The 27,684-nt window shown below is 40.8% G+C and overlaps 1 protein-coding gene across 1 annotated transcript in view; it reads left to right on the top strand.

Moving 5' to 3' along the window:
- ARIH1 (ariadne RBR E3 ubiquitin protein ligase 1) overlaps positions 1-27,066 on the top strand; it is an 82,552-nt gene extending 55,486 nt beyond the window's left edge. Inside the window, exons 8-14 of the mRNA XM_073619098.1 lie at positions 1,752-1,794; positions 3,759-3,830; positions 5,144-5,274; positions 8,856-8,913; positions 9,895-10,155; positions 14,127-14,239; positions 26,244-27,066. Coding sequence (XP_073475199.1) covers positions 1,752-1,794; positions 3,759-3,830; positions 5,144-5,274; positions 8,856-8,913; positions 9,895-10,155; positions 14,127-14,239; positions 26,244-26,328 — 763 coding nt within the window. The 3' untranslated portion in view covers positions 26,329-27,066. The remainder of the gene's footprint in view (positions 1-1,751; positions 1,795-3,758; positions 3,831-5,143; positions 5,275-8,855; positions 8,914-9,894; positions 10,156-14,126; positions 14,240-26,243) is intronic.
- Positions 27,067-27,684: the final 618 nt, after the last annotated feature.

Below are 27,684 nucleotides of genomic sequence, written 5' to 3'. Positions count from 1 at the left end.
AAGGTGTAACATTCAGCAACTAACATAGTTGATTAATAAAATAGGCACATGACACAGGCATCCTGGGTAAAGCTGTCCACATAGACCATCCCCCGCACCGCCGGCTCTCACCGCTGTCAGTCTGCAATCGTGACCGGGAAAACTACCCTGCGGTAGAGCGATCTGAAAGCGAGGCTTGAACCACTTGTGGAAGGGACATCGATGGTGGTGTGGAGGATGGTCTATGTGGACAGCTTTACCCCAGATGCCTGCATACTTAGATGTGCCTGTTTTAGTCATCAACCATGTGAGTTGCTAAAAGTTGTACTTCCATTAAATGTAACCATATTGCTACACTTTAAGGCGCCTCTCTTCTCTTTTATACTAAGTTGTGACATGACGCTGCTTGTATATCAAGCCAAAATTTATTTAGAAATGATGCTTGTCTTGCAAAACGCTTTTAAACCAAAGTTTTACTGTATTTAACGTTGTAAAACATTTCTTATGACGTTAAACATAAACATAAAATGTTGAATACTGAAAGAGTAGTGTTAGAAAGGAGTAACAGCAAGTTTTGCTTTTCCTGAAGAAAATGCTGCTCCAGGTTTCTTTCACCTCTGCTCACATAACCAAAAGCTTAGGTATTCATCCTACAAAGACTGTTCTAACTTGAAGTAGACAACTGAGTTTAGAATCGTGCTATGTTCCCACTAGTGCAACTTCCAAGTTGTACGATTTAGACTGACTTTAATCCAACTTTACACTCTCTGGATCAAAGTTGCATCAAGTCACATCAAAGTAGGGCAGGCACCCTTTCAAAGTGGCTGCGACTTGAAGTTGCACCGATTTAAACAGATGCCATAGAAATCAATGGACTGAGACTTGTCATTCGACTTTGTCCAAAGTCGCACTAGTGGGAACAAGCCTTTTTAATAACCACAGAATGATATTGGTTTTTCTTTTAAATTGTTATTATCCAGGAATATGTAGAATGGTTAAAATGGCCAGCTATTCTTGTGAAAAGCTTATCTAGTTGGTAAGATAACTCTACCGCTCTTTTTTTTTTTTTTGTAAGTTATTCTGCTTCTTTTGTCAGTTTCTCTATATATAAATCGTTTATAAAGTCTGGCTGGAAATAACCTTTGGAATGTAAAATGTCTTGAATATATGTGTTTCAAGTATGCGTTCAGCCATTTCCAGCATTCACACTATAATTATTAGTAACAGTAGTAGTTCTCGTTAAAGAGGTAAAGAGATGTAGTGCAAAGTTTTGCACACGCAATCAAAAAGCTCACAGATGGGTGCAGTAAAGGTTAGGTTTACTAAATAAATCCATGACACGCCCTCATAATTAAAATGGAACAATGTTCAGCAGTCTATGCAGCAATTGCAGTCAAGTAGAGCAGACTTTTGGGTCATATGCAGTGACCTGCAGGAACCGGGCTTGATATTTAAGGGGCATGTCCCCTTTTCTTAATTACAATCGTGGTTTCCTGGTAGCTGTGAGACTCTACAGTCCAGTACTGTGGACTTTCGGGTTTGGTCATTGCAGCTATTATTCATTTTTTTATTTTGTAACCACAAATAATTTTAAAATAATTGATATTGTAACTGTGACTAAACAAATGCATCGCGGGACTATATTTAAAAGAAGAAAAAAAAAAAAGTAAAATTAGAAATGGGACGCTATTTATGAATGGTTATAACTGGTGTCTGTCACTTGACTGGTGTTTTTTTTTCTTTGAAAAATCTGTATTTTTGTATTGTTACAGCTTTAATTGTGGAGAGAATTGGCACGACCCAGTTAAATGTAAGGTAGGTTTGTGTAAGGTTCATGAAATGTTTTCTTACATAAATCCAAAGAAAGGTGTATTTGTGAAAAGGAGGCCAGAGCTTCATCTGCTGGCACATCCATATCAGGAAAATAGTGGAACTGAAGGGCACTCTAAAATCTTAGTCTATTTGACACACTAACATCTAGCGTGTCTGACACATAAACCCACTGGAATACTTAAAACCACTACACTCTGCCTGATCTTTCACTCATCCCACTAAAGCCTAGTCGACACAATGAAAGTGGATGGGTTTTGGAGCGATCGTCTGATAATCTGATCATTAGTGCACAGTCTTCGAGAGCCAATCATGACAGTTCATGCGAAGGGACAAGCACAAAATGTTTTCTCATAAGATAATATAATGAACAATTTTTGTTTAATCAGTACAGTATTCATCTGGAAAAAATCGAGTGACCAAAACCGCACATGCTTGGAAAAGAAAGAATAGAGTACATTACATAGTTGCGGGAAGTTATTTTCTGTCTTACCAGAATTTTTGTAACTCTAGTAACCTATTCGTTTTCGATAGACTAGCATACAAAGAAAAATGGATCATTCGTCTGATATTCTCATTGTGTGTCAGGCTTAAAGCAGAGGTCCGTCCAAAAAAAAAAAAAAATTAAAAGCCAGCAGCTACACATACTGCCATTGCGGGTAAGGGAAACCGGCAGTGTAGCCTTTACAGCTTCACGCCGGGAACCCTACGGTGCATGCGCGAGGCCCTGCTCCTCTTTCCTACTGGGCCGGCGACAGGGAGAGGAGGAGGGAGCCCCACGGTGACATCATGGGCTGTGGCGAGGAACCCCAGAAGTGGGAACAGGATACCTGTCCACCCCCCCCCCCCCCCCCCCCCCCCCAAAATGGTGCCCAATTGTGGCACAGGAGGGGGAGAGGAGACAGATGAGCGGAAGTTCCACTTTTGGGTGAAACTCCGCTTTAACAGTGTGAAGGGAGGAATCCTATCTCCAATGTTGGGTTTTGTATTCAGACAGCCACAACATTCATGGCTGCTTAAATACCGGAACAGTGATTGCATCTAATTTTCCACCTGGTTCAGTCGATTATGGACTTGCAGTATATCAAACCAGGTGGTGCTTGAAGGCCACCCACGGCTTAAATTTTGGCCAGTTAAGTAGGAATCAACTGAAATTTGAGTCATCTGTGCAAACTTTTATATTTCCCTGGCTCTTCATTTCCTTAAAGCGAAACTTTATGTACAAAACAAAAATGGGCAAACAGGCAGGATTTTTAATGCAGAAGAGACGTGCTTTGTTTCTCCTGCATTAAAATGACACATCCATCCCTGTACAGGAAGCTCCACGTGCATGCACAGGAGTGAGGTTAGATGAGCCTGAAAGTGTCTCGCACTCAATACCCAGTAGTCAGCCGCTAGAAGATATCAGCAGCCAGGACGCCGCTTCACTGGAGTCGAGGTGAGTATAGTTCCACTTTAATGTCACAGATGCTATGACATGCTATGATTCTATGACATGCTATGACAGAACCATAAGGGCCGGTCCACACCAGAACGCGGTGTGGGAAGGGCGCTTTCTGTGCACTTTTCCTACAGTGTTCAAGACTCACTGCCTTTGCAATCTGCTGCAGGTTCCAATACACTGTTGACGGCACCCCAAACACATATTGCAAACACAGTGCATTTGTGGGCACCAGATCACATGGTAGTGCTGTACAATCCTATTTTGGTGCAGCGCATTTTTGTGCTTTCAGGTGTGATTTGCAGCCCAGACAAATAAATGCAGGGCAACTATTCTGGTGTGAGCCAGCCCTTACACAGGAAGGGCTACTGATTGAGTAAATTGTATTGATAGCTATACCATAAAAGTGGGTGATAATTCATCCAGTAGCTACTGTTAAATGAAAATAAGTGACTAAAAAGTGTGTGTTTTTTTTTTTTTTTCTTTTTCTTTTTCTTTTTCTTGACAGTGGCTTAAAAAATGGATCAAAAAGTGTGATGATGACAGTGAGACATCAAACTGGATTGCGGCTAATACAAAGGTATGACCCTCACATTTTCTTCCTGCCTATTCATTTTTACATTATGGGTTACATAAAGTTTATCCAAACGTGGGCTGATGTTTTTGGTACCTTTCGATGAAAAATGAACCCACAATAATTTTCTGAAACTACTTCAACCTGAACAAAGTAATTGGCGTCTATTGGGGTTTATTCTGTGCTTAGTACAAATCAGACTTTGCTTTTAATTTTTGTTTCAATAGAATTACATAAACAAGTGAAAGTAGACTCTATAAAAATGATAGGACCCTTAACCTAATGGTTTATTTGCACAACCTCTGTTAGCAATCACGGCAAACAGTTTTCTGTAGCTTTCAATAAGATATATAATCACCTGGCGCGCACACATAATTTTGCTCACTTTTGAACAAACTGCTCTAGCTGTCTTAGGTTTAAAAAGTGCCTTCTCCAGACAGCATGTTAACTTTTTTCATAGATATTCAATAGGATTCAGATCAGTGCTTACAGAAGGCCACTTCAGAATAGCTAAACTCAAAAAGTCATGGCTCTCACCATCATTGTCTCTGGATGGAATGCAGGCCTGTGGATATAAGAGAGATTGACCTTAGAGAGCCCAGTCCATTTTCCTCTGTGGAACCACAGCAGTGGTTCTTGGTTGTTCTAGCAAAGAGCTTGATTCACTCAGTCCAGAAACAGAAAATCCAAGGCACTCATGCTGAACGACCTGGATTTTTTTCTTTCTGCACTGAGTGAATTAAGCAATTCAGAATAGTCCAGTGTTTTGTTTTTAGCCATGGTTTGGCTGCTTTGTGTTTTGGGTCCCATGACAGAGAAAAAGCTTTGTGAAAATGGGCAGTACATTTTACTGTAGAATTTCTTGATGATGGTTTTGAGATTTTGTTGTACCCTATAACAGACGAAGCACAGCGGCCCCAAAGCATAACTGAGCTTCCTCCATGTTAGTGTTTTCTTTGAAAACCTCCTCCTCCTTTTCCATCTGTTGATATAGTGCTAAGTTGACTTGCCAAAAAGCTCTATTTCCAAAGGCCATACTCCCAGAAGTATTGTGGCTTGTCAATATACATGCTAGAAAATTCCAGTCTGACGTGTTTGTTTTGAACTGTGAAGTCTTAACGGGTTGTCTTCCTTTGAATCCTGTATTGCTCAAAAAGTGAGGGATGCAGGTGTACATAAGATGATTGCTTTTATTTAAATCACTTTTCAGGAGAAAACAATTATCGTTTCTATGTGTGGCAACAAATTTGTCCACGTCTGTATATGAAGAAAGTTGGTTATGTTTTATTATACTGTTTATAAAACTTGCATTCTCCCAGGAATGTCCCAAATGTCATGTGACCATAGAGAAAGATGGAGGCTGCAATCACATGGTATGCCGGAACCAAAACTGCAAGGCAGAATTTTGCTGGGTGTGCCTGGGTCCTTGGGAGCCCCATGGATCCGCTTGGTAAGGATGCAATGGATTTGCCCAGGACTTTTTACAATACAATGCCTAAATTAATAGATGTTCATTGGGCTTCGTGTCAAAAAAAGTATAGTTAAACCATGTCAAATAAAAAAAAAAAATTATATCAATTTTTCTATTGTCTGAGGTACACTGCTTTATGGTAATTAGCAGCCTATGGTTATTCCTCCCCTTGCAAAAGAAATCACTTGAGACATAGAAACTGCCCCTTTTAGGCTTTAAAGGATAGGTTCACCTTCAGTAACATGTTACACCTGTATTTAGTGTGTGACATTTTACTATGCAGCAGGGCCCCTGACCTGGAGTCCCCCTCTGTGAAAACTGGCACCCAGGTGTGTCATTCAGTCACTGAATCTGTGAATAAATAAACTAAAAGTCCCATCTACCATTGTGGTTTTTATTCAAACCGAATTACAGTACTAAAGCCCATAGGAGGACTATACCCCCACTTGGATTTGAAGGCACTCAATGCTGTATGTATGTCCTCAAAAGTTTGAATATATTTGCTTATTGCCTTACCTCATCTAAGGACTTGTAGGTATCCATTGACATAGAAGATCCGTGTTTACACATTTCAAGGTCATCAGCAATTTCTTTACGTTATCAAAAACTAGTAAAGGTAAAAAGTAAAAGTAAAAATAAGTGATAAACAGAGTGATAGAATATAAAAACCAGTTAGTGTTAAACACAACCAAAAGGGACAAAAAATGTTCTATAGTTAATGAAAACTTTTGTCTCACTCTAGTGTTATCCCTTCAGTGTTGCCACCACCAGTACACCCTTTCACTGCTTACCCTTACTAGTATCAGGGTACTCACAATCTAAGAATTTAAGACAGTGTGTACTTGTCTTTACTCAGCAGACCAGGCATGATGAAGTCACTGCTAAGCTCCACTACAGAGTTTTTGTTTTTCCTTTACATTGGTTATTTCCTAATCTGGCAAAGAAACCTCTTGTAGCATTGATTGAGTCCTTTTGGAGTGTCCTGATACGTACTGTACATGCGCTGTGGGGAAAGTGTGTACTGGTGCTAAGAGGGTTCCAATGGAGAGAAACGCTGCATTTTCATTAACTATTTAAAGTGGAACTTTAGTCAGAAAATTAAGTCCAGGCTGGCCCCTTTTGCTTATCGCTATGTAAAACATTATAATACGTGTATATACTGTTTAGAAATCCAGTAATAAACTCGCTCCGTAAAAGAAAAAACCATTCAGTGCAAGAACACACCTGAATGTTCCTAAAAGATTTGCAAGCTGGGCACTAAAGGTTAACATACAACACCTTCAAAATATATATTATATAACTCAAGACAGTGCAGCGCAAAATGACCAATCAATATAAAAATGTCCTCCTTAAAAGTCTATAAATCCGATGAACATAAAATGCGCCACTGTGATGAGGATGTGCATCCAAACTTTAAGCATGCAAGTGTCAGCGTGAGTCCAGCCCATCCACCAAAGACATCCACAGCCGCTCACCTCATATCTCTGACCCACAGGTCTACAGACGCTTCCCCGTATGGAAAAATATAGTAGTCCAGCGGCCAATCAGTGACCCCGGAGATCAACACTTTGCGGTCAATGGAAAAAGATTTCCCCACAATATGTAATTAAAATAAAAAAGAATCTAGTGCTCTCTGTAATCAGTTTAACCACTTGCCGACAGCCTACTGCTGCGTCAGGTCGGCTCTATTGCACAAAATGACATACCTGTACGTCATTTTGTGCAATAGACACTGGGGGCGCGTGCTGATTGGACATTGTCTGAATGTGTTGAATGTGAATGTGTGTGAATGTGTTGAGGACCATCAAGGTTTACCTCTCAAGCACTGCTTCTTCTAGGCAGACACATTCCGTCTTAATCCAGAAGGTTCTAAAAGAGCTTCTAGGTTCACGATTTCTAAATGGATTAGACTGGTTGTACAAGTGGCTGTTTAATACTCCCCCCCCCCCCCCCCATTTTGTTTTTTTTTTTCTTGTTGGGCTGGTTCGCTTAAGTGTTCCCGTTTGTGGTGCTTGCTCCTCAGTTTGAGCTGCTTTTGGATCCCCCTAGGTTTCTTAGAGTTTGAGGGACACTGCTCATTTGCCTCATTACCCTTCCTCTTTGGCCTGTTTGCTACAACTGAGAAGGTGGGAGGTATTGCATCATTAAAGGGCAAGGGCTTCAATTTTAGTGTGCCGAGGGTCTTTGCTGATCTCCTATAGCTAGTAAGGACCTGAAAGTGATGTGTATTATGTCACTTTCCCTGGCCACTGTGGCTGGCGGAGAGGCTTATGGAGCATGCTTGATTTAGCTTTAATGAGGTCTTATTAAAGAAAACCTGTCCCTGTAAATATGCTATCACACAGGGCACAAAGTTCAGTTGAAAAAGAAAAAAGTTGAGCCTCCATGTACATGCACTTACAAATGTAAATGCATGCGTCGGGAGAGCCTGTGTACAAAATCGACAGTTGCCCTACCCATGTTGCATTAACAACACATGTCAAAGTGAAAACAATTGGTTTAACATCCTTATTCACTTTTACCTCTAAACTCTTAGACCCCTTTCACCCTGGGGCCGTGTTCGCGGTAAAGCGCCGCTCATTTTAGCGGCGCTTTGCCACTGTTTAAGCAGCGCTTTTTGGCCGGTAGTGGGGCACTTTTAACTCCAAAGAAGGGGTTAAAAACTCCCATGTTGCAGCGTTTCCAAAGTGCTGTCCATTCATTCCAATGGGCGGGGCGTTTTGGGAGTGCTACATACAGCGCTCCCAACCCGCCCCAAAGATGCTGCTTGCAAAACTTTTCGGAACATCCAGCAAGCGCACCGCCCGAGTGTGAAAAGTCACACTTGAATGGGAGACGGTTTTCAGGTGCTTGGCAGAGGCCATTTCCAGTGCTAAAGCACCTGAAAACCACCCCAGTGTGAAAGGGGTCTTAAAGTGTTGCCTGTGGACTTTGGGTTCCAATGTTTGTTGTCCTTTAATGGGCACAGGCAGCCTTCATGTTTGACATGTTTATTTTCTCAATGTAAACTCCTTTGCTATATTTTGCTAAAACATTGGATAATGTGCTGGTGTGCACTAAAACCAACATTTGATAAAACTACCACCACCATTTTATTTTTTAAGGTCTCTGCTGTCGGAACATTTGGGGAATTTACTACAATTACAGAAAAGGGAACAGTTGATTGATATGCCAAAATATGTTGTTTCTACCTTACTGTTTGAACTGACGAGAGCGTGTCTTTTGAGCTGTAAAATCCTTTGCATGTGATGTCAGCCTTGCCTACGTGATGTCTAATAAGAATACAAAAGACACAACCCTCTTTATTCCCCCCACCCCTCCTTCCCATCTCTAGAACACCTCCTTGTGCACAAGACGTTAAGATTTCTGGCAGAGCTAACAGATATTTTTTTTTTTGCATGTAACTAACATATGTAACAAAACATTTTAACGATTATAATTAGCAGACCAAAAGGGAGGTGATAAGTAAGCAAAGTTTTTTTTTTTTGTTTTGTTTTTAGAGTTTACTGACACTTTAACAAATATATTCAATACAGCACATGTACTTCTTTCATTTACAGGTACAACTGTAATCGCTACAATGAGGATGATGCAAAGGCTGCTCGAGATGCACAAGAGGTGAATATATACAAAGTGCTGGATGCGTTGTTTATTGACACTTCATATTCTTGCCTTGGATGAAAAAAATTATGCCAAATAGAGCCATAACCCATTGAATAAATTGTTGTTTTTTTGTTTTACTTTACCTGTAAAGTCACCACAGTGAATCATGGGTGCTGAGCCCTAACACCATGGCCAGTTTACATGCCTCCATCATCATTACATGCATCCATGCTCTCCTGTCGTGCTAAACCCCCCCCCCCCCCCCCCGCGCCTATCATCAGCTCAGTCCACTCGAAGATCCTCCCCTCCTGCTGGTAAAATAGCGTTGTGTCTCTACAATCCACCCTGTTAATAACATGCCCCACTGTATGTCCTATTTTTTTTTTCAAAAAAAGCCAATTTGTATCTTGTATCAGAGCATCTTCCGGCGCCCACGTGACTCCTCGGCTTTCTCCTCTCCGGCTGACATCAGCGGGGGTTCTCGGGCCCTCCCGCTGTATCTGTCAGACAAGGAGAGGAGAGAGCCTAGAAGTCACGTGAGTGCTGGGAGATGCTCTGATATAATTTTTTTTTTTTTTTTAAATAAAGGACATACAGTGGGGTACATGTTATTATCTAACCGAGTAGATTGTAGAGACTTTAACAAGTGGCTTTACAACCACTATAAGTGAACATAAATATTCAATCAGGTTATTGGAAATTTTAGAAAAGCAATAGACCTAATGTTGCACATTATTGAACTTGGACACGCAATTGTCACTTGACATTTTAGTAATCAGGGCTTTAGTGCAGGAGCTCTTTTGGCAGTGGAAATGCTTTTGCACCGCAGTCACCTTCTACTCATTGTCTTGTTCTGTATTTGTAAGACTTCTGGCAAAAAGGTTGTATAAGTTGGTACACTTTGTAAGAATACAATTTACAGATCAGACTCTGGACCAATTTTTGCATACATTTCTTCTGAGGTGATTACTTGTTTCCTTTTTCTCCCCTGTGCAGCGATCCAGAGCAGCGTTACAAAGATACTTATTCTACTGCAATCGTTACATGAACCACATGCAGAGCCTGCGATTTGAGCACAAGCTGTATGCCCAAGTCAAACAGAAAATGGAAGAGATGCAGCAGCACAACATGTCATGGATTGAAGTGCAGTTTCTTAAAAAGGCAGTGGATGTGTTGTGCCAGTGCCGCTCCACACTCATGTATACTTATGTCTTTGCATTCTACCTCAAGAAGAACAACCAGTCAATTATCTTTGAGGTAAGAAGTAGTCCCATTTAACAGACCAGTTGTGAGAAATATTAAGTAGTTTGCTCTTATTTTCTTATGCAGGTCACTTGCAGAAATAGATATTCTTAAATTGTGACTAGACTTTTGCTTTGTTACTTAGATTCTGGCATCTATGATTTTGTGCAATGTTAGTTCTGCATGATTCACATGACCTACATTTACAGGTGAAATTAATTTTTCACTTCTCAACACATCTTTGTTACACCAATCTTCTCCTGTGTATTGTTTTTAATATGTGGAATTATAAATTAAACAGCTTCCCTTCCCCTTTTTCCAATTTGATACTTATTTAAAATCTATAAAAATATGGTGAATTCGAATAGAGCCATAATTGTGCATAAGCAGAGGTTAGCTTGACGTATAAGTGTAGCATAAAAGAACAATTTAAAAACTGCCCCTACATATACACTAAGTTTTTTTTTTTTTTTTTTTTTTTTTACTCTGAGAGCCATCCGGCAGCACAAATTTTTTATACACTGTACTTCTCCTCTGAAGCCAGTGTCATCTTTCATCGGCTGGCTTTCCCTTTGCTGGTACTGCCCACAGGCTTACTCCTTTGCATGATGCCAGCCTACAGACCTACAGCACAAAGGTTTGTGATAATCGAAGTGCTTGTTCACACCACATGTATTTGGCATTAGTAAATACAGTCCTAATGCATGGACAAATCCAAAAGCTGTGTTTTTGTATTGTTACCATTCACACTAATGCGCTGTGTTGGTGTGTGCACTAAAGAAACAAGGCAGGTGGCATGTTATCACACTGGCACATTGCACCACATACCGGTGTGCCTCAGTGAAAGAGAGAAAAATAAAACCCACCACAAAGCTTGCAAGCAACAGACTGCATGCAAAAAACGTTTCACAGTCCACATGGCCAGTGCATATGAGCGAACATGCATGTTGTGACTTTAACCTACACTGAATGCCGTTAAATATGCCACCCCAGAACTCTAATGGGCATTCACACGATCGCTTTGCAGTAACGGGCAACTCATTGCCATTCATTCTGAAAAACAAGCTGGTACACCTTGCCAAGGGACGTGTTTTGCAGCGCACCACAGTGCATGATAACGCACTACAGTGAGTTGTAGTGCACCACATTATAAAAAGTAGCATGTGCACCTTTTTTGATACCTTAGGCAGGCACATTCAAACAAGACGATGTAACACAGGGCATCCTTCTTTGTGGGGCAAAACTCAGCATTTAAAGAAAAATTGGAGCCATCTTTTCTTTATGCAATTTACACCATATACTCAGTTTAAATCTACTGTGTTAAAGTGGAATTCCAGGCACCGTTTTTTTTTAATTTTATTTTTTTTATTTCAGGTGTGTATACAAAGCTTAACTCTCCGTGAGGGAGTTTCCCATTGTCAGATTGTTGTGTCTTTAACTACTGCCCACCCGGCCACTGCACATAAACGGCTGGATGGGCGCTATCTCATTCTGAGTGGACGTTCCTGAACGTCCCTCAGAAGAAGCAGGATCGCGCGGCCGCGTGATCCCGGTGCGCTCGTGTCACCTGAACACGGCACATCTCGGATCGGCAGGAGGGCTCTGTGATTGGCCCTCCTGATCCATGATGGTTATGTCCAATCACAGCCATCATGTGATTTTAATAGGGAACTGGTTGCTAGGCGATCGGCTCTCCTCCTCGGAGCTTGTCAGTTTGGAGTAGGAGAGCGAGTCTCTGCAGCCGGCTGGTGATCAGTGTGTATGAGCTGTTTTTTACATACTGATCACTAGGCTAGTGTCTCCAAAACCCTGTTCCCGGCACAATAAAAACACCTGTCCCACATATGTCCCAGTAAAATCATCTGTCCCAGGGATCATCGGCGCACATCTGCCCCAGGGATCATCGGCGCACATCTGCCCCAGGGATCATCCAAATCAATTGTACACTTATCAGTATTTTTTTTTTTTTTTTTTTAAACCAAAGACACGTAGCAGAATACATTTTGGCCTTAATTTATGATGAAATTAGATTTTATTGGATTTCTTTTAAAACAAAGCAATGTTATAGAAATTTTTTTTTTTCAAAATTTTCGGGATTTTTTCGCTTGTATCACAAAACAAAAAAAAAAACAAGTGGTGAATAAATACCACCAAGAAAGCTCTAATTGTGTGAACAAAATGATAAAAATTTAATTTGGGTACAGTGTAGCACAATTACGCAATTGCCATTCAAAGTGAGGGCACGGAAAGTTGAAAATTGGTCTAGGAAGGAAGGGGGTGAAAGTGCCCAGCATTGAAGTGATTAAAAATAACTGCTTTTGTTTACTCCTGTACTAGTTCGGGCCTGTTGCCTCCATGAGAACGACTTACACTAGTGTCACTTATATGTCCCTCCTTCCCTTCGGTTCACAGAATGCCCTATATTCTGTCACTCATGTCTTATGTCAGCGAGGAACCTGAACTACTGCAAAAGTAGTAGTATCCAGCATAGACAAAAGCAGTTTTTTTTTTAAGGACACGAAGTAGTAAATCGATGGCGTTGGAACCTGACAAAAATGTACTGGTGATTTCACAATGGGGCGTCTAGGTGGTGGGTGGAGCAGTGGCCTTGGACTGTGGAAATCCTGTTCAAATGTGAAGATCGAAGCACCACAGCAGTCGTCTGGTAATGAAATACGCCTCAGGAGAGAACTTTTGTGTACACACATGAAATAAAGAAGAAAAAAAACTCCTCCCGGAGCTCCGCTTTAACTCTGGTCTACTGGAATTTCTCAGGTAAAATGAATTTCTTCCTCCCCAAAAAAGAATCCGGAACACTGTTTAAAAACTCTTTAATTATTTTATATTGGACCCCTCTTTGCTTTCATATTTATTTAAAGGGGTTGTAAAGTCAGAAGGTGTTTTGTCTTAATGCATTCTATGCTTTAAGATAAAAAGCCTGCTGTGTGCAGCAGCCCTCCTAACACTTGAGGTCCCTCTCTGTCTAGTGATATCCATGAGCATCTCAGCTGCCTGAGATTCTCCCTCCTGATTGGCTGAGACACAGCAGCGGCGCCCATCAGCTCCCGCTGCTGTCAAAGTGAGATAGTCAGTCAGGGGAGAGAGGGGGTGAGGCCGGGTCAGGGCTCTGTGTCTGAATGGACACGGAGCTGTGACTGGGCTCGGGTGCCCCATAGCTTGCTGTGCGGTCACTCAACAGGAGGGAGGGAGCAGGGAAGAGGGACCCGAGAAGAGGAGGATCTGGGCTGCTCTGTGCAAATTCACTGCAACAGACAAGGTAAGTATAACATGTTATTTTTATAGGAAAAAAATTAGACTTTACAATCACTTTAACTTTCATAATTACATTTAAAAGACTAATAAATTCAGCATGCACATTTCTGCAGACATACAGAAGTCAGTGCAGGAACAGAAATATACCACATACCTACCTGTCTGTGTTAGGGGCACCTTTTATTGCTTAAAATCCAACACCAAGATTATCAAAAATGTATTCTTGCATTGGGTCCCCTGGCACTGCCAAGGTTTTTCATGCCTAGCGATACAGGAATAAGGAGAAAAACCCTATTCCTTACTTCATCATGGTCTTGCCAGTACTGTGCCCTGCCTCTGTAAGCTGTGGGGCCGGCCATGGTCACACTCCAGCCTCCTCAACATACTTTTAATGGGTAATTTTGTCAAGACTCTGCTCAAAGCCTTGAGCTTGGTGCAGAGGAGGAGAGCACTAAAGTGGGTAGACAGGTATGTGATAGAGCCTGGAATTTACCCCCTGGGCCTAATGCACTGCAGATGGGAAGCCTACTGCAAGAGTGAATTTCGGGCAATCCTGGACTTGGGCTTTAACATGTCAACGCGTTATGAACACGTTATTTTTGTATTGTATGTTCATCCTTATGTGCAGTGGCCTATATTTCAAAATAGTAAAAGGTTTGATAATTTGTTTACTTTATTAATCTTTGTGTGTTTTTTTCTTTTATCCTGTGTAGAATAATCAAGCTGACTTAGAGAATGCGACAGAAGTTCTGTCTGGATATTTAGAAAGGGATATTTCCCAGGATTCTCTTCAAGACATAAAGCAGAAAGTACAAGACAAGTACAGGTATTCTCTCTTTGATGCAATCTGCAATTTCTGTTCTATAGTTGTATGTGAAAGGACACATTAAAGCAGACCAACACACCGTATATAACAAATTGTTTTGATTTGTTATGACAACTGTATTTTTTGTTCTGTAATTCTTTGTACTGTCAGTATGAGGTAGCCATCTTCAGGCTGACTGTACTTCTGAGAAAGGGTTTTGCTAAGCAAACGCTGAGTATACTTTCCCCATAGGTATACTGGTGTTCATCAACAAATGTCGAATTGGGAAAAATCTTGGAAGACAAATTTTGAGATTCGTATTCACGCCTAATTAAGGATCACACTATCGCAAAAAAAATATTTGAATTCTGATAACTGTATGGGGTGAATACACAAACCAATAGGAATCCTATATTTTTGTACATGCTTATAAGCCAAAGAGTGCCTGTTAAGTGGAATTAGGTGGTAGCAAATTAATAAGTGCACATTTTTGCACTGGTAGCAAATGTTTACGTGCACATTGGTGAAGTGTCAGTGAGTGCAAAAGTGCATGACTGCATGTGAAAAAGTGTATTTTGGTGCAGTGTCGACGAATGCTGAATTGTGCGCCAGTGCAGTGGTGGCGAGTGCAGAATTGCATCTCGGTATAGTGGCGGCAAGTGCAGCAGTACACATGTTTCAGTAATAGACTTGTGGATTGTAAAAATGGGCTATGTCTCTCACATGCAGTAAAATCTCCATAAAACTAATTTACATCTGCCACAATTGAAAGTAGCCCATTGTACATGCCTCTGTGCCCCAGATGTTTCCTCATCATATAAAGCAGCCTCAGAATTACCTTCTGTTTAACAGTCATCAGGACTACCCTCATTGTATAGCTGCAGCAGCAACTTTGATAAGGTTTGCATATGATTTGGAACTAAAGTCCCCCTGGAATCGCACCATAGTAGTAAAGGAACCTTTTTCCACAATCGTGCCATGCTGAGTTGCATTGATGTGAACGGGCACCCTTGAAAACTGTGATTTCAATTGTGCGATTCAAGTCGCATCTGAAGTCGCATGTAAACCAGGCCTTTAAGTTAATTTTCTTTCCAAAGCAGCTATAGTCTAAGCCGAAAAGGCCTATCACCTGCCATTTCCTGCATAGTGGGGCCCTTGCTCTCTCTGGAAAAGTGGTAATCTCTCTGCAGAATTCTGATACTCCCACTGTGCATCACAGCTAGAGCTTTCAAATCCACAGAGAGAGAATAGGCTTTTTTGATTGCAGAGCTATAGGTCTGTCTCGGTAAGGGGATGTGTCAGACCTATGTAGAGAGATCATCCCAATAGTGAGCATGGGTAACCATGCAGCTGTTGGCAGGGGACAGGCCTTTCTGCCTGGACTGTAGCCGCTTTAGAAAGAAACCTAAAGCGGAACTTCACTATTTCAATCAACATTGACTATTTTTAATTCTTATGCTGCTAGCCTTAGTAAATGGATAAAGTATAACATGTTTACTTGTTTTATTTGTGCTTTTGTTTTTTTTCTTTTATATTTCTTCAGTTTCTGCCTGGTTTCGAAGCCTAGGCAAATGAGGCCATACATCCCAGGAGGGGAGGAGAGGCTCAGCTAAGCACACTCTCCTGCATGCCTGAGCTAAGGGCAGATGAGTTACAGGAAGTAAATGCTACATGAGTCATCTGCCCTTACTCAAGATGGTTATGGGCAATAATGCTAGGGGGGGTGTTTTCAAAGTGATTACTCAGCAGAATAAAGCATGGAGAAATTGATGGGCGAGTTTGTTGAGTATTCAAAATTACTGCGTTTTTGGTTTGTGATGCTCAGATGCAGTGTAGTTCCACTTTAAGATGTAAGGTAATTTTAACACTGTTTTGTTTTGTGCCCATATTTGATATAAACGGAGTGTTCAATTAAGCTTTAACACTGAAACCAGTAAAAGCCCAGGACCACACTGAAACTAAATCCAAGAAGTGTGACAGAAGTCTTCTCACTAATTAATGTAATCGCAGGAACCTCTGCAGGGCAGAACTTCCACTTTTGATGGTTTAAAATAGAATACCACTTTACTATTTAGCTGCAATTTTGAGTGATGGACGCGTATTTCTGGAGTGCTGTTTATAAACAGCACTTCAGAAAACACACAGGCAGGCAGTGCGCCAATATGGATGTGATCTGAGGCATTGTTAGACTGCACAGATCACAGCACAATGTACAGAGCCATAATGAAAAGAAAGCTTGGATGGCTGCACACCAAACTGAGATCCAAATGCCTTTATTCACATAAAACCACAAAGAACATGAAGAGCATTACATGTACTAGCAAGGGAGGCACGGCTTACATGTTTCACACACAAATTGTGCTTTATGAAAGTACTCCCCATGTTCTTTATGGTTTTATGTGAATAAAGGCATTTGGATCTCAGATTGGTGTGCAGCCATCCGGAATTTCCTTTCATTATTGCTTCAGCTACGACTGGGCGAGCACCCTGCGGTGAGGAGGTCATACTGTTGGAGTCGGCTCACCTGCGAGCAGCGTGGACCTCTTGTACAGAGCCAATTGATATGAGTCTATGATCAATGGTAATGACCAAATAAAGTGATCACAGATGTAAACACTCCTTTCCTTTATCCTGCACCTTAACCCCTTCACCACCTCCTCCCTTTGTGTACCGTGTTTCTTCAAAAATAAAGCCCGGGTCTTATATTAATTTTGGCAACCAAAAACACAGTAGGGCTTATTTTTTGGGGTAGGGCTTGCCATTTAATAGGGTAGGGCTTGCCATTTAATGTGATATCCTCTCTTCCCCCCTCCCTCCCTGATGTCAGGAATCCCCAGTGTGAACATAGTAAAAGTGGTTGTGAAATGCTAGAATCCTCTTTATTACAGTAGTATATAATGGAAAAGGTGTGTTTTCCTGTAATCTGATTGTCAAATACCTTCTTGTAGCGCCACTTGGCGCTTTCGTGACCCACTGGAGCTGTTTTCCCTGCTCGGAGCACTGCAGAGGGAGGGGGGCCTGAGATCCCCCCGCTGGGAGAAGAGAGCAGCTGGAGATCAGATGAGCGCTGCTTGGCACTTTCATGACCCGCCAGAGCTCTCTTCCCCGCTCTGAGCACTGCATAGGGGTGCCCGAGATCCCCCCGCTGACAGCTCGGAGGAGAGCAGCTAGAGACCAGCTGAGCGGCTCTGTACCGAAGGTACTTGAATCAATTAGATTACAGAGAGACACATCTTTTACATTATACAGTGAGGACGGAAAGTATTCAGACCCCCTTACATTTTTCACTCTTTGTTATATTGCAGCCATTTGCTAAAATAATTTTAAGTTCATTTTTTTCCTCATTAATGTACGCACAGCACCCTATATTGACAGAAAAACACAGAATTGTTGACATTTTTGCAGATTTATTAAAAAAGAAAAAGTGAAATATCACATGGTCCTAAGTATTCAGACCCTTTGCTCAGTATTTAGTAGAAGCACACTTTTGATCTAATACAGCCATGAGTCTTTTTGGGAAAGATGCAACAAGTTTTTCACACCTGGATTTGGGGATCCTCTGCCATTCCTCCTTGCAGATCCTCTCCAGTTCTCTCAGGTTGGATGGTAAACGTTTGTTAAATCCCATTTAGGGGTCTCAAAAACAAGACAGATGATGAGATAGTAAGTCCAGATCTTAAGATTATTAGGTGCTTTATTGTATACAAACACTGCAGTGGAGAGACACAACACAGACCGACTTCCATCTCTACCAGGCGGAACAAAGCAGGAAGTGTCTCTGAGCTTACATCTACGGGTTATGCAATTTATACTTTATGAATATGCATAAGTACTAGGTGTGTTATAGGTGTGATTGTATAGTTTAGTCTAATCAGCATTCATATCTTAGTAGCAAGGGAACAGTTAAATGGGTGGTTACATCATGTGACTGATAGAAAGCGAAAGGAAACATGGGCTCCGCCATCTTGGTACTGGTTCAGACCAGCTGGATAAGACTGTCCATTTCTCAGAGCAAAGAGGGAGTAAATGGTTGCTTTTTACCTGGCGGTGAAGGTCATCATAGACGTAGAAGCAAGAAAGTGTATTACAATTCTTAAAGCAACAGTCTCTCTATATATATATATATATATATATATATATATATATATATATATATATATATATATATATATAAAACTCAACATTATCAGACCTCTATAATTCTCATTTCCCTCCTCTTGACCCCTATGGAGGGGTCACTACCATATCTTCCCTACCTAGTATGATACCAGAGGTTCCACAGTACTACTTCACATCTAAGTGGAGCAAAGTTCTTCTTAGGGTGTATGTGGATAACATGTCTTTTACTCATTCGTATCACCCATCTTGGCATCATACGAATCTGTTAATCTGACTATCTGATAACACTCTATCTCTTCCTTGGGGTCATCTTCCTCAGTTCTAACTGCCATTGTAGTAATCCTTGTATTTCACATTTAGCACACCTGAAAAAAACAAGCAAGCCTATAACGATGATTCCTATGAGAACAAAAAAAATGTCTGTTGAATCCATGAAAATTTACCATTTCTAAACAGTGTAATCTGGGTTTGTCATATTTCCTATCATATTGTCACATTGTATGCCTCTTTCTCTTACTAAACAAGGGGATATTCCCAAAGGCCTTAAGTTACATTTAGCATAAAATTAATTTTCATAATAATAGAACATTTGTGGTATTTCTAGACATACTAGTATTTTTGGCAGCTTTGTATGGCTTAATTTCAAAATGAAAGTAAATGGGTACCAGGTGTGTGCCTTTTTTTGAACTGTCTGGCCTATGTGAACATATCTAGCAATTACTCAAATTACTCCTTATGCCTGTTAGCATGTGTAATTTGTACAGGCAGTTTTCATCTCTAGCTTTGACTGCTAAGATCAAGCAAAGACATAACAGTAGTTCACTCATCTTTTCAAATTAGCTGTATTTTCTTGCAATGGCTGGCATATATCCATGTCAGTTTACAGCTGTAGCAGTTGTCAGGAACACTTCGTAGGGTCCTTCTAACTTTGGTCCCAAAGATACTTTCACATGTTCTTTTACTAGGACCCAATCACCTGGCTATAATTCGTGTGTTCCAGTTAGTTGATCTGGAATTGAATCAAAAACAAATTTGTGCATTGCAGTTAGTTGCTTGTATTGGACAATTACAAAACATAATCATTATACATTACAGCAGTCTGATGTGGAAAATACAACCCTGTCTTAGGTGGGCCCCAAAACAAAATCTCATAAGGGCTCGAGTTCTCTAACCTATAAGTAGGGGTATTCCTGATGTTGTAAAGAACCAGAGGCAACAGTCCTGGCCACTGTTTCTTTACTGACCCTTCCTCCCATTCCTGCATTCATTTAGCTAGCCCTTCCTTAATGATTCCACTATAATTTTTCTATCTTCCCTGAACTCTGAGGATGATAGGGGCATGGAAGGCCTGCTCAATTGCCAAATCCTTGTATATAATTTGCATGATCTGTCCAGTGAAATGTGTTCCTCTGTCACTCTCTATAGTTTCAGGGACTCCAAAGCAGCATATTACTTCGGAAAAAGGCTTCTTTGCTGTTGTCTTGGCATCTGCTTCAACCACCAGGCAGGCTTCTATTCGGCTTGAAAACATGTCTCCACACAACAAACATAACAAACATTGATATTGGCATGATATGGGCAAATAGATGTAATCAATCTGAAGTCTTTGGAAAAGGAAAAGTGGCTTGGCCAAATGTCTTTGTGTCACTACTGGTCTGTTTTCCTGGGTTATTTTTAGCACAGATTATGCATCCCTCAACAAAGTCTTGACATGAATTTCTGGAGTATCGAATAAACTATCCAGTCTTGCTTATGTTTCTCTCCATTGTCTTAGGGCCTACATGACTCGGGCCTTGGGCTAGTTGCAGGATAATCTTCTCTGTTTGAGGTGGGACACATATTCCATTTTCCTTGCACAAAAGTCCTTCTTGGTTCTTCTTTGCTCTGTCCCTTTTCATGATTTCATTCCAAGCATCAGGTTCAGATTCTTGCAATTTCTTAATCCGTTCTTTTACTTTGAATATTCTCTTCTTTTTCTTCAATCTGTTACGGGCTTCTTATTCCTTTGCAAAATCAGTGATTAGGGTCATGATTGCTTCCAGTGTTTCAGCAGTCTTCCTGGCAGTATATGCCTTGACCTTCAGGATGGCTACTTCCTTTGGGAGGGTGACTGCTTCAAAAAGTTCTTGAACATATTTCCAGTTTTGAATTGGTTGTCTTGCAGCAGTTGTGAATCTTCTGTTCTTCCTTATGGGTCCATAATCATGGACTACTTCGAGAGCATACTCGCTATCAGTGTAGATGTTGACTGTTTGATCCTTTGTGGCCTCACAGACTCTGGTAAGTACTAACACTTTGGCAACCTGCGCTGAAAGTTATGAAGGGAGTAGTTGGGTCTTAATCACTTCCTCCAATGTTGTCACCGCATATGCCATGCTTGGGTACTCCATCTTTGTACAGACGTGAACCCTCTGCAAACATGATCAGATCAGAACTTTCAAGAGGAGTGTCCTTTACTGGGGAGATTTGCTGCATTTCTTCTTCCATAAATCTTAAGCAGATGTGGTCACCCTCCTCTTTGAGGTCTTCTTCTCTCTCTAGGAAAAAAATCTGGCATGACTGATTGTAGTACATCTTTTCACTTCTATTTTTCCAAATTCAAGCAGGATTGCTTCATACTCGCTCAGCCTTGCTGATAACAAATGTTTTGTCCTTGCTCTTTTCAAGATTTAGTTTGCAAATTTCTTCATAACATCCGTTCTAAAGCATATCTTCCATCTTGTACAGCACCACTGGCGCAGGTTGCAGCTGCAGTTTTCTTTTTGTGTTCTTGCCACAACATGGCATCCACCAACCGGATCTATTTCATACACGGTTTGAAAGGGTTTGCGGTCAACAGGACAGGATATAAAGCAAACGTGACAACATACTTCTGGAGCCAGCCTCCAGAGAAAGACTGTTCAGACAAATTGGACACCCCTCAGTTGATCTTAATGCTAAAGTACTGGCACCAGTCCCATCCTTGCCTTTGTCACCATCTTTTTCTTCATGTTGCTGGTCTCTAGCATCAGATGAGCATAAACATTTTCTCCTTCAAATTGGAAAGCAAAGAGTTCTTGGTTCTCTTCATCCAAGGCGACACTGAAGAAAGCATTTGCCAGTTATATTACGGTGTACACCCGTGTTCCTGTAGGTATCTCATTGAACAAAGTACTGAGATTTGGACAACAGGAGTGCCTTCCTCGATGTGATTGATGGCCCTTGAATCATGTACCTTTCGATATACTGGCTTTTCTCCTTTTTTTTCTTTGACCTTTTTCTTTGTAGGAAACAATGGCGTCTGTGCTCTACTTTGTTTTATTACACCTGCTTCAAGTAATTCTTTTATTTGTACTCGAACACCAGCGAGTTGATCTGGTGACAGTAGATACTAATACTAATTCTCCAACATGTACTTCTATTCCGTTGGGTGTACACTGTACACAGGCTTGTAAGTAACTCCAGTAGGTCTCTTCCTAATAGGTTGCATGGTACAGTGTCAGAGACAAGCAGCTTATAAAACATATTGTGGCTTATAATTCCAATTTGTATTGGGGCGTTTCCTTGAGAGAGGTAGATTTCCCTCCCACTCCAACTTCTAGTGGCCCAGATGTTAGGGGGATGTTTTTTGGTAGGCGGACTTTTGAATTATAGTCCTGGCAAAGCCAAAATCCACTAAGCATGAAATTTCCTGATCTGTTAGTTGTGGAAAGCATAATGTTACAAAAGTGTATTTACCATCCGTCTCAGAGATGCACAAATTAACTTCTTTGTGTTCAAAAAGTTCACACTGCTTTAGACACCATATTTATCATCATCCCTCTTTCTTCTGCTTACATCTGTCAGGCAATCTGCATTCCCTGGTTTCTGAGAAACAGCTCATTGCCCATCATTGTGGGCTATAAAAGCATTCAGTCTGCTGCATTCTTTTTTTCTCACATCCATCAAGCCACTTGACAATAATTCCACAACATTCTGTCCACTTCTCCACAGTGCAATTCGCCCCCAAATCCTTCAAACCATTTCCCCAGTCTTGTTGCCATTAACCATTTCCCTGTTGATTCCCCAAGTCTCATCACATCAGCATTCCTACTGTCTATCCTGAAATCTCAGTTCTTTCTCCACCTCCATGTCCACTATCTACTTCTCTAAATCATCCACAACCTTCTGACACCTCTCCTCTGCACTGTTCAATCCCCTCGTCTACAATTTTGTACTGTACTTAGATTTAAAAAACAAAAATCTCTGGCTTCAGACGGGCACAATCTTTTTAAGAAAATATCTGCAAACCACCTGTCTCTTTTCTACAAATACAGTAAAACCTTGGTTTGCGAGCATAATTTGTTCCAGAAACATGCTTGTAATCCAAAGCACTTGTATATCAAAGCATTTTTTTTACAGGGTATAAAAGAGAAGACAGGCACCTCTAAGTGTAGCAATAAGTTGCTAAATGTTGTACCTTCATTAAATGTAACCATATTGCTACACTTAGAGGCTCCTCTCTCTTTTTTTTTTTTTTTTTTTTATACTCAGTTCTGACATGACGCTACTCTTATATCAAGACATTGCTTGTATATTAAGGCAAAATTTATTAAAACATTTTGCTTGTCTTGCAAAACGCTCTCAAACCAAGGTTTTACTGTACACAATTTTTAAACAGGAATGTGAAGGGGAGAACCTCACTCCTTACTCAGAGCAAAAAGGTGGGAGGTGAGGAATCTGTGAACAGGCTTCTCTCATCCCAAAAATGATTTCTCATGCTTATTTTTCAACTCAGCGATACTCAGCATTATTTTTCTGCTTTTTTAACATTTCTTAAACATTTAGATAACAATTGCATACTTTCAAAAATCCATTTTACACATTTAATCACCTTATTCAACTCTGTCATAAAAATTAACATACACAGAAACCCAAGTTGATCATAACTCCTGGTACTAGATCAGCTCTAGTCTTGGTGTCATTTCTTAACCACTGTCCATATCTTTGTGTCTGTCATGTCAGTCAAAGGACTTACTTGTGCCACATCTACCTTTCCCAGGTTTAAAAGGCCAATGGGAGCGCCGTACTCCCATTCTAGAGTTCTTACTCTCGAGTCTCTACTTACAAAATTTGTGGGTCGTCACCCAAAATTTCTCCTGAGCTACACACAGTAGCCGTCAAATGGCACTTTATTACACTTGGCCACACAGGCCTGTACACTATAGGCATTACTCACCACACAGGCTCACTACTACAGTCCTCTGGTCAGACCTTCTCACAAGTCTCATAAATCTATTGACACCACAAGTATAGAAACAAAACATCAACATTGATAATTATTATCGGCTCTATTATTTCTGCAACAGGTAAAGTAAAGGAGTGATTTGGGTCAAACTGTGTAACATCAATATTACTCTGGTTTGCACTCAAATTTTTTTTTTTTACCTTAATCACACCATCTCATCAATAGTATAAGACTCCTTCAGCCAATGGATCCCAGACACCAACTAATTACTCGCCACGGAGAGCAGAATAAGTAAGAATAACAGTTTCTTACCGTGGCCACTTGTCTGCCCAGTGTGAGTTTCTTGTCTCTCTGGCTGGGAGCCCACTGGACTGTATCCGCGTCGAAAGGCACCATTTGTTAAATCCGATTTAGGGGTCTCAAAAACAAGACAGATGATGAGATAGTGAGTCCCAGATCTTAAGATTATTAGGTGCTTTATTGTATACAAACACTGCAGTGGAGAGACACAAAACAGACAGACTTCCATCTCTACCAGGCTGAACGAAGCAGGAAGTGTCTCTGAGCTTACATCTACGGGTTGTACAATTTATACTTTATGAATATGCATAAGTACTAGGCGTGTTATAGGTGTGATCGTATAGCTTAGTCCAATCAGCATTCATATCTTCTTAGTAGCAAGGGAACAGTTAAATGGGTGGTTACATCATGCAACTGATAGCAAAAGGAAACGTGGGATTCCGCCATCTTGGTACTGGTTCAGACCAGCTAGATAAGACTGTCCATTTTTGGGAGTAAAGTGTTGCTTTTTATCTGGTGGTGAAGGTCATCATAGACTAAAAACTCTGTCTAAGAAGAAGCAAGAAAGTGTATTGCAATTCTTAAAACGACAGTCTCTATATACATACATATATATAACTCAACATTCATAGACCCTTATAATTCTACTCACGTTGGTGGACAGCCATTTTTAGGTCTCTCCAGAGATGCTCAATTGGGTTTAAGTCAGGGCTCTGGCTGGGCCATTCAAGAACAGTCACGGAGTTGTTGTGAAGCCACTCCTTTGTTATTTTAGCTGTGTGCTTAGGGTCATTGTCTTGTTGGAAGGTAAACCTTCGGCCCAGTCTGAGGTCCTGAGCACTCTGGAGAAGGTTTTTGTCCAGGATATCCCTGTACTTGGCCGCATTCATCTTTCCCTCGATTGCAACCAGTCGTCCTGTCCCTGCAGCTGAAAAACACCCCCACAGCATGATGCTGCCACCACCATGCTTCACTGTTGGGACTGTATTGGAATGGTGATGAGCAGTGCCTGGTTTTCTCCACACATACCGCTTAGAATTAAGGCCAAAAAGTTCTATCTTGGTCTCATCAGACCAGGGAATCTTATTTCTCACCATCTTGGAGTCATTCAAGTATTTTTTTAGCAAACTCCATGCAGGCTTTCATGTGTCTTGCACTGAGGAGAGGTTTCCGTTGGGTCACTCTGCCATAAAGCCCCGACTGGTGGCGGGCTGCAGCGATGGTTGACTTTCTACAACTTTCTCCCATCTCCCGACTGCATCTCTGGAGCTCAGCCACAGTAATCTTTGGGTACTTCTTTACCTCTCACCAAGGCTCTTCTCCCCCTATAGCTCAGTTTGGCCAGACGGCCAGCTCTAGGAAGGGTTCTGGTCGTCCAAAACGTCTTCCATTTAAGGATTATGGAGGCCACTGTGCTCTTAGGAACCTTAAGTGCAGCAGAATTTTTTTTTTTTGTAACCTTGGCCAGATCTGTGCCTTGCCACAATTCTGTCTCTGAGCTCTTCAGGCAGTTCCTTTGACCTCATGATTCTCATTTGCTCTGACATGCACTGTGAGCTGTAAGGTCTTATATAGACAGGTGTGTGGCTTTCCTAATCAAGTCCAATAAGTATAATCAAACACAGCTGGACTCAAATGAAGGTGTAGAACCATCTCAAGGATGATCAGAAGAAATGGACAGCACCTGAGTTAAATATGAGTGTCACAGCAAAGGGTCTGAACACTTAGGACCATGTGATATTTCAGTTTTTCTTTTTAATAAATCTGCAAAAATGTCGTCAATTTTGTGTTTTTCTGTCAATATGGGGTGCTGTGTGTACATTAATGAGGGAAAAAAAAATAAACTTAAATTATTTTAGCAAATGGCTGCAATATAACAAGAGTGAAAAATTTAAGGGGGTCTGAATACTTTCCGTCCCCACTGTATACTACTGTAATAGAGAGGATTCTAGCAGTTTACAACCATTTTAAATTGGGACTTATTTTGGGGGGAGGGCTTATATTGCAGCCCTCCTCGAATATTGCACTAGGTCTTATTTTCAGGGTAGGTCTTCCTTTCGGGGAAACACGGTATGATTTGTACATTTTATTAATGCCTTGTATCTAGTGTCCTATTACCAAGCTTCAGGTTTTAACCACTTCAATACCAGCATTTACTTTTATTTCCAAAACATTTTGGTGATAATAAGATGTTTTCGATGGTGTCTACAAAACGGGGCCATTTTGTGGAGGTGTTTTATACTGTCTTGACATTTTATGATGTTTTATAACAACATAATGGAAACGGACAACTAGCACTTTCAGAACAAGGTCGGCAATCAAAGCCTTCATGCTACTTTTGTGACTTTTTTTAAAACCTTGATTCCGTATTAACCACTTTGTTGTTCTTGCTTTTTTCAGATACTGTGAGAGTAGGAGGCGGGTTCTGCTGCTTCATGTGCACGAAGGTTATGAAAAGGACTTGTGGGAATATATTGAGGACTGAGCCCTTTACACAGACCAACCTCTGTTGCCACCTGACACTAGATTTCAATGCCCATTAAAATGCAAATATGCGCCCTGAGGCCGACCCTGCACATTTTGCTGTCTCCCCTTTCCCTCCCTTGCTCTCATTTCTTGCGCTCCTGCCAGACTTTGGTTTATTTTTATTCATTTTTTTGGGGTTTCCTTTTTTTTTTTTTTTTTTTTTTTTTGAAAGTTTAAGTAAATTATATTGTGATAAAAGGAAAGCAACTAGCAGAGGCGTTGGTTTGACAGTATTGTAGGCATGTTTAACCCTTTGGCACATGGCGACTGGCAAAGCCTTGATTTTTCTTGGCAAAATATCTGACAAAAATAATGCTGGTCCCTTTTGTTGCTAAGGTGTTAAAATGTGTACAGCCCCCTCAGCTATTTGCTATGCTTTTTCCTAACTGGCTTGCCATAATCAAGCCGATTTCCCTTTCACTGCTTTCTACAGAAAGGCAGACCTCCCTTCCATACCCTTCCCAGTTGTCCTTTCAACCTATGTCTTCTGTCCTGCGTTATACAAGTCTTTTGTCTTGCCACTGTTTAGCCATCCTTCTCTTTACCTAATGTCTTCAGATTATCCCTGGCACCTTTTCTTACCCTGGGTTGGAACTGAACAGCTTTGGAAATTTGAAAAAAATTGAAGAAAAATAAAAAATAGCTTTGTACATGACTTTTAAAAACAAAACAAGATTAAACTGAACAGAAGACAGCAGTATTTTTCAAACCTGTAAATAGTGCATCTGCATGAGCAGGGAGGAGGTGGGACGCACGGTGTTTGCATCATGTTTAAGTACAAACAGAAAAAAATATTTATTCTTTCTTGATGATTGCTGGTTCTGGTTGTGCTGTTTATTCCTGAGATCTTGTAGAGTGAACACAGCTTAGCTTTTTAGTGGATAATAAGTCCATGAAATCACTGTGCACAATACAAGATCACCAAGTGCCATTCACATTGACAAACTGTTATACTTGGATTTTTAAATGTCTGTGCATACAGAAGACCACAACATATAGAGTATTGCTCACATTCAGAAGGGCACAGCGTCAACAAACAAAAAATTCCATCTGTTTGCCATTCTAACTTCAAGGAGCGAATTCAAGCTGCAGCTTTTGCACTGAACTTGGCCAGGTTGGCTGAAGCAGAAATTTATACACAAATGAGGCTTTGTACAGAAGGATGGATGCCTGCTCTACATTAGGAGTCTATTCATTTTTACTTCTCTATTGAATGATTGGAGTGTTTGGGGTGGGGAATGTTTTTCTTTTTTGCTGCAGTTTTTCTGCAGCTCTGTAAAAGTTTGAAGAGGTGTTGTAAAGTATAGATAAACAT

The sequence above is a fragment of the Aquarana catesbeiana genome, linkage group LG03, assembly GCF_042186555.1.
Source record: "Aquarana catesbeiana isolate 2022-GZ linkage group LG03, ASM4218655v1, whole genome shotgun sequence".
Lineage (NCBI taxonomy): Eukaryota > Metazoa > Chordata > Amphibia > Anura > Ranidae > Aquarana > Aquarana catesbeiana.
Note: the sequence above shows the minus strand (reverse complement) of the source record. Positions and strands in the feature narration are given on the sequence as shown.